At 36.1% G+C, this 8,342-nt stretch overlaps 1 protein-coding gene across 1 annotated transcript; it reads right to left on the bottom strand.

Annotated features, from left to right (window-relative positions):
- Positions 1–267: 267 nt before the first annotated feature.
- LOC142445727 (olfactory receptor 1165-like) lies at positions 268–1,217 on the bottom strand. Its single transcript, XM_075547656.1, is given in 2 exon segments — positions 268–452; positions 455–1,217. Coding segments are annotated over 2 exon segments (948 nt in total).
- Positions 1,218–8,342: the final 7,125 nt, after the last annotated feature.

Below are 8,342 nucleotides of genomic sequence, written 5' to 3' on the forward strand. Positions count from 1 at the left end.
AAAATATACTTTTTTGGATACCACAAGAAAACAAATGTATCATTTCAAAATTATTTCAAAATTAGCCCAGAAAAACTTGCACAGCATGCTGAAGATTGTAAACCATTGGCTACGTGATACTAAATTAATTTAGAGCACACTTTATTTAAAAGAAAATTGAATACAATTTTGGAACTATTTGAGACATAAGATTAAAAGAAATGACTCAGCTACATCTATTTATATCTATCTTTACAGATATAGATATCAATATCTGGGTGTGTCTAATTATGCAGAATGAGTCATCAGTTTAGTGATGATTAACTTCCTAACAGTTTCATTCACATCTTTGTTCCGAAGACGGTAGATTAAGGGGTTCAGCATGGGAATCATGACTGTGAAAAACACAGTGGCCACTTTGACCAGAAGCCATGAGTTTCTGGAGTTGGGCACACAGTAGAGCAGAAGGATCGCCCATGGAAGATGGTGATGGCAGTCAGGTGGGAGGCACAGGTGGAGAAGGCTTTACGGAGTCCTCCACAGGAAGGCATCCTGATGATGGTGACCACGATGAAGACGTAGGAAGTAAGAATAATCAGGAGGCTGCTCATCTCATTGAATGTAGAAATGATTAGGCATGCTGTCTGGCTGAAGGAAGTATCAGAGCAGGAGAGAGAGAGGATGGCCGAATACTCACAGCCAAAGTGATTGATGATGTTGGAGCCACAGAAGGATAGTTCCACAAGATAATATGTGAGCGTCATGGAGCAGATTCCACCCCATGTGTAGGTCCCAGCTACCAGGAGGGCACAGAGCTTACGAGACATAGCGACGGTGTAAAGCAAGGGATTGCACACTGCCACAAAGCGCTCATAGGCCATCACGGCTAACATGAACATTTCCGTAATCACGAATGCACAAATAAAGAAAAACTGCACCATGCAACATTTGAAAGAGATACTCCTGACTTCAACAACCAAAGTTTCTAGCAGTTTGGGTGTAAATACACTGGAATAACAAATATCTAAAAATGACAGGTGGCTGAGGAAAAAGTACATGGGTGTATGGAGCTTGGGATTGATCCTTACCACCACAATTATACCTAGGTTCCCCACCAGAGTGATTGTGTAGATGACCAAGAATGCCAGGAAGAGAGGTGCCTGGAGGTGGGGGTAATCTGAGAAACCCAAAAGGATGAATGTGGACACGGAGCTTTGGTTTCCCTTCACCAGTGTCATGACTTTTGTGGAAACAAAGAAACAAAGCTGAGAAAACTGATTCTGTGTGGCTAAGTTGAGAAGTGAGGCATAGGAAGAATGCTGGCGAGAGCAGATGTAAACCAATGGAGATAAGGAAGGTCTTTTTCTGTCCACTTTGGATTTTTAGCCCTGCTGGTTTTGCTGTTATTAATATTATGGACAATTGGCTATCGCTTTCAATCCTTTAGAGCCTTCATCTTGGGGGAAAAAGCATTTGTTGATATCATTATTTGAAACAAATGATCTATAAATGTACATGATGTGTAGGTAAAGGTACACCTCATAGTAAAATGCAATTATATAAGAAAGTAAACACAAAGCAAAATCAGGAAAACATTTTAGCAGGTCACTATAATCATTCAATCAGAGCAAAATGGTCTTGGGACATTTTTAATAAGACAAGAATGTAATACAAGCAAATATTAAATATTTTCAATGAAAAAAATATCTCTCCTTGAGAAAAAATGTATATCTCCATACTCTAGTGTCTTCAGAAGAAGGAAGTCTGCCTTGACATAGTGAACATTTCACTTTTGTAAGTAGATTAGGCAATCAAGGGGTCCTAGAACAGCTAATTCAAAAACGATTTTGAGTAGCCTGATCAAAATGATCCACTATTAACTTTATTCACTTCATTTTATCCCAAGCTCGTTGGCTCAAAATGCTCACTCTTTTAAAGTTAACTCTCTTATGCGAAAATGTTTTGGAGATATTCTTAAAAGATTCACATTGATTATCTGGTTATGTAGCCTGTTTGCAGCACATATCACACTGAAAAGAAAGAGAAAAAAAATCTTTTTGTTTATCATTAAGAAGCACAAAAAATGCATATTTCCAAAAAGAAAAAGTAAGAAAACTATCCATTACCAGTAATTAATCACTATCTATATATTATTTTACCATATTCTTTTTCTGATCTGGTAAAAGAATATGCATGATTAAGAAATGTGAACATGGTTTTAAACAAAATGAAGGTTAAGTACTGGAAATGTTACATGACTGAAACTAAAGAGTAACTGTAGAAATTGATTTGTAGATATGGAAGATAAATTATCATAGCTTTGAACCCATCCTAAATTGGACAACATTTTTAGCCTTTCCAATAACACTGAACTGGGACTGAGCCATCATTGCACTCTGGCTGCTCACTGCAAGATCAGCGGTTTGAAATGCTCTGTTGTTCTCCTGGAGAAAGGGGGTCTTTTCTTCCCTACAGCGTTACAGTCTGGGAAGTCCACACAGACATTTCTATGAAACTTCTCGATGGCAGTGGGTTTAGAGTTGCATAATAACCAAGAGCCTGCCTTCTAATCCACGGGCACTAACCCCTCAGCTGCAAGATTATATTCTCCATTCCAGAGAAGATCAGATTGACTTTTTTTATAGGAATCTATTTTGTCTCCTATGTTGAAAAAATGAAAAAGATAAAAGGCCAGTCTTTAAATTTAAGTTTTTAGATGATATTTATTGGATCATATCCCCTCAGATTCAGTGTTTGGAGATGTAATCTGCTTTTGCTTCATGACACATTTATGGAAACAGTCAGTGAAGGTCCTCAAAGCTGGATTACAGTCAGAGCCCTTTGGGCTGTTAAAGAAAACTTGCTCCACAGTCACCAAGGGACCTTGGTTAATGGCCCTACATCCAGGTTAATTCATCCATGTCAAGAGCAGGAGTGTGTGTGCGTGTTTGTGTGTGTGTCCATTGCCCCTTCATCATATTAAAGCACCTGTCCCCACAATTAAGAACATCTTCTCAAAACCTGTCATAGAGTAATCATATCAGTCCATTATATACTTGAGTATTTCTTTTAAGCAGTTGTTTTAGAAATCATTTTTGTCATTCCAAATCCTAGTGCATCTATCTCTGAGAGGTGGGAATTACAGGATTTAAAGATAGTCCCTCTTTCAATCATATACAGCATCAAATATTGGATTACAATTGATTAGACATTTTGCTCTTCTCTTCTTTTAGGAAGCAACTTAAAAATATTCACCGCCATTAATTCAGCTCAGACTCATAGTAACCCCACAGGACAGAGTAGAACTGCCCTTTCCGTGCTTCAAAGACCATAACTTTTTACTGGAGTGGAAAGTCTAATCTTTCTTCCACAGAGCAGCTGTGAGTTTTGAACCGTTGACCTTGTGATTAGCAGGTCAACACATAATCCACCATACCACTAGGGTCCCTGAGTAAACATCCATAGTGTTGTTTGTTCCTCCATGGAAGTCCTCATACTGGTTGCTAACTATTTCAGAGGGCCTGCTCAATAGTCTGAATTAACCTCCAGGTTTGATATTGACACTAAGAATTAATCTTAAGCTTCCTAGATAAAGTTTGCCAAGACTAGATGGACCACACTCAATAGCCTCTTCTCTGTGCTATACATCTAATTATGCCAAATAAACTGACCACTTGCTGTCCCTTATGTAAACTGCAAAGTTTGTCCGTGGATTACTGGTGATCCAAAACCCCTGTATTTAATTCACAATGTTGAGAAGGATGACCTCATTACTACACTCCATGTGCTGCTGGCTCTTCAGCCTTCCCATTATTGTCTTCAAGACTCCTCTTCTTAGTTGCATGGCACCATGATCTGCTTGCTTTTATTCAGGCCTGTTTGCCTTCCTGGAGTGTCTCCTGTATAACTTCAATTCTGTCACTATTAACAATCACCATCCCCCTTTTCAATCATCTATGACTTTTGACAATTTGTTAAACTTTGTCAACCTCGGGACAATAAACATGCTATACTTAACACATGTTTTAATTTGACTAAATGTATTTAACGCATCTGGAAAGGTTAAGAAGAACTTCAAATAAATCTGAGTGTTTGTCATTAATTAATTTCACCATCATTTTGAAGATAATGTCTACATTGTATATTTATAAGTTTAACAGTTATATACAAATGCATGCAAGACATAAAGTTGCTGCACTAATGCGATGGTGATAGTTTTGTGAAAATAATCATTGTGTTATTTCAAATTCATTTAAGTATCTGGAAGTTTTATTGGAGTTGAATTGATCCACCACACCTTGTTCATGGTTTTACATATAAAATTTTAAAAATGCAGTTTAGAGAACTGTCTTATTAGAAACTCTGAACAGTTTTACTGCCTTTCAGGGATGGGACAGATTGGATGTATAGATGCAGATGGGTGGATGGATGAATGGATAAAAGGCAACATCACATTTTGCCATTTGTAGAAAATACTAGTGTAGTAAGCTATTATCCATCCCATCTCAGTAACATTATTTTCATAACTTCAACTGATTATTTCATTTATGTGAGTCTCAATTTCATAATCTATGGAATTTAATCAAATTCATATGAAAGCTCTTTTAATACTCAGTGTAAGAGTCATAAAAATAAGTTAAATCTTAAATAAGGTGTTAGCTTTAAAATATCTGACAACAAACCCCTTATTGGTTTAAATACCTCCTCTCACCAATATTATCTCCCTTCCTAATTAAAATTTTAATGTTTTGACATCCAAGAAAAGAACAACAATTCATGATTTTAAAATTGCTTAGTGCTGAAAGTTGGAAAACTATTTTGTGAAGTTTTGCATCCTGTCTTCTCTTAACATGAAACCACAAAAACAAAACAAATACTCCACTGCCATCTAATTGATTCATAGAGACCCTACCTGCATTTATACAGAATGATTTTAGTATTGTGGATTTGAAAGGACAGATAGGAAAAAGTGAACAACAAAAAATCTTCAACATTTCCCTCCCTCTTCATTCCCATTATTGACATTGATTCATCAAGAAAAGAATCTTGGCTAGCTTATCTAAATGCTGGGCAGCCCACATAATCCACACTGGAAATCTCCATTAGTTTAGAATAGAATAGGGAAAGTGTTTTAGATATTTATCACAGAAACTACTGCCCTATTTTCTGTACTGGCTGTAATATTTCCAGGATTAGATAACAAAAGGATATTATCTAATCATACGAATACCCCAATTTTTTTTGTCAAAACAAGTGATTAACACCTTCTCATTTTTTTCTGTCTTTTTCTCTGAACTTGCTCATTCTCTTCTTTAATATTTATGCTATAGTATCTTTCAATGATGAGTTCCCCTCATTAACTTTTTTCAAGAACAATGTACTGATTCATACAAACTTGCTTTTTAACACCCTCTTGCTCTTTTTTCTTTACACCAAATCTTCAACCTCTATACAAAGGCTGGCATATTTTGTGTTGTTTTTAATGTATGCATATGTATCTGTGCATGTTGCTTACTTTGGTTTACACCATAATCCCCTTTCACTTCTTCAACACAGGCATTTTATTTAACTTATCTCTATAAACACTACTCTATATAAAGTAGAAATGAAAGACATAGATTCCAATTCAGCCGAATGGTCCTGAGGGTGATTACAGCAGAATTATGCATGTGGAATACATGTCACCCACTGAACTAAGTTGATATCACTCTAAGTCAATCCATGAGGTTTCTCTATAACATTTTTGCTGCATTTTAGTATTCTTCATCCAAGAAGGAAACAACAATTCAACATTGAATCAACTCACCAAAAGATGGAATTTTCTTGATGTACTTTTTAAGAAAGGCTTCCTTTGTATAATGAACAACCTGCATTTTCATTCTTGCTCAAAATTGAAATTTTCCTACATATTTTTCATTCATTTACAGTTGGAGGAAGACTTACCAAATGGAACTCAGTAAAACAGTTCTTAATTACTTTTCCAATTGCAAACACAGTATGAAATTAGTTAAGAGATCTTCCTTCACAAGCCGTAGATCCGAGAGTTAAATTCCAGGGTGATGTTGTTTGCTTTACCTCTGGACCTTAGGGACTTAGACCCCAGAGAATCAGGACTGGGTTTAATGTTATGAGCTCTAAGACAAACAATTGGAATAAATTCTCTCTTCCATAATTTAGGGTGCAATTTCTTCTAAATAGTTAATAATCTTTGCACCTGAAAAAAATTGTTTATCTTTGTACAGAGGCCACTTCTGGAAATCTTCAAAAGAAAACCAGTCATTTTCTTAATAACCTGAATTTTTATTTATATTTTTTCACTTTTAGCTTGACTTTTATATTTTCATACACCCATTAATGTAGAAATAACAATTTACATTATACTTTAAGTAGTTTTACATTCTACCCAGTCATGTTGTACCCTGAATATACTTTCTTTGGAGGGCTAGTGGAGATACTAAGTGTACTCCAAAAGTTGATGGAAAATTATATTATCATTTGATTCTATTTTTGTGATTGTGAAGTTCGCTCGTTGTTAGGTGACCTGACTGCAATTCTAGCTATATTTTTCAGAACAGTGACTAAGGTCATAGTGATGAGAAAATAAATCAATTTAAGTAATTCCTAAATTTACCCTCAAATAAAAATCAAGGAAGAAATAAAATGGTATCAAATAGTGACTCAGTAACTACCACTTTGTTTCCTTGGCCTGAGTACTTTAAGACACAAGCATATGCAGTGGCATTTAAGCACTAAAATTATCAAAATATGTAAGCTTCTTAGTGTGGCTAATATTGGTAGAGCTAACCAGATGAGTGGCCCACATACAAACAGCTAAATCAGGTGCATGTCTACAATTGCTGTAAACATGCCTCCCCTGCTCCACGGTGGCCTATGTATGACTAGGAAACACTGCCTCATTGGGCACCAACCCCATAACCACATGCAGATCAGACGATATTCTATTGTGATGTACAGGAACTTCATTGGCTGAGTTTCAGAAAGTTTCTCAACTCTTTCTTCTTAGTCCGTCAGAGTCTGCAAGGTTCGCTGAAACCTAGTCAGCATCAGAGCAATATGTAAGTCATAATTGACTAATGTGCAGAGACTGTACATGCATAATTTAATTTTAAGAGTGGGTAGACAGCAGAATTATTTCCCACTAATTTAACATAATTAAGATATGAGATGTTATATGGATAACATTAGCACACTTACACTGACATTTCTGCTGAGATTAAACCATCAGATAAATTACTCAAAAGGGACTTTGAAACCCTTTGAAAAAGACCACTTGAAAACTCAACCACTAAAATTATCAAAAAGCAAAACTCACCACTGAGAATCAAAGTGATTGTTTCTTTGAGTTTTCAGTTTTCATGGTTTTGTCTGGGCAATAAATAAAAAAGATAAACGCAGCATGCATTCATTTGGGTTCAGTCGCCGTTGAACAATAAGGTCTACTTTATAAATTGCAGCAATGTTTAATTCCAGGCTCCCAAATGTTGTTTGGGGTTGCAAATAGGTTTTGGTCAACGCAAGGAGTTAAAAGATTTTCTTACTCCAATGTGTGCTTTGCTCCTGGCTTTCTATGATTGATGTCATGAGCTGTGAACCTGGATTTAAGTTCAAATCTGAGTTTGTGGTTGTGCCAACAGAGAAGTGGGGGTTGCTTTCAAGTATGCATGCATAATCAAAGAAATAAAATAAATGCAGTATATTACCAAATATATCAACTACACTAGGTTCAGATAATTTTAGTCAGTCAGATTTACTATTGCCGAAAAGGAAATTTTCCAATGACTAGACAGTCCATCTAAAACTACACTAACATTTTTACATGGTTAGATATTTATGCCTACCAGTTCTTATGATACTATAACATAAAGCAAAACGTACCCATTATAAGTTGTGACTTTCACATGATCTAAAAATTATTCGTTATATCATGTGACTCAAAGAGGACCGAAAGTTGGCTTAGAGAAGTGCATGGTCACGTATACTAAGAAATAAACATTGTATGATAATTTCTGAAAGCCGCTATCACAGCGACTTGCTGCCATTGAGTTGATGCCAACTCGTAGTGACTCTGTAGGACAGGGTCGAACTGCCTCAGTGAGCTGTTGAGACTGTAACCCTTCACAAGGGTAGGAGCCCCATCTTTCTCTGAAGAGTCACTGGTGATTTCAACTGCTGACCTTGCAGATCACATCGCAACACATAACCACTGTGCCACCAAAGCTCCTCAGTTTATGGATAAAAGTGTTTAATTGGTATGAATTGTACTTTATTATGATATTTCTAGTATTAATGTCATTTTACTAAAAATTAAAGTGAACTGATACTAAAGTTGAACTAGAGGGTTA

The sequence above is a fragment of the Tenrec ecaudatus genome, chromosome 4 (genome assembly GCF_050624435.1).
Source record: "Tenrec ecaudatus isolate mTenEca1 chromosome 4, mTenEca1.hap1, whole genome shotgun sequence".
Classification (NCBI taxonomy): Eukaryota; Metazoa; Chordata; class Mammalia; order Afrosoricida; family Tenrecidae; genus Tenrec; species Tenrec ecaudatus.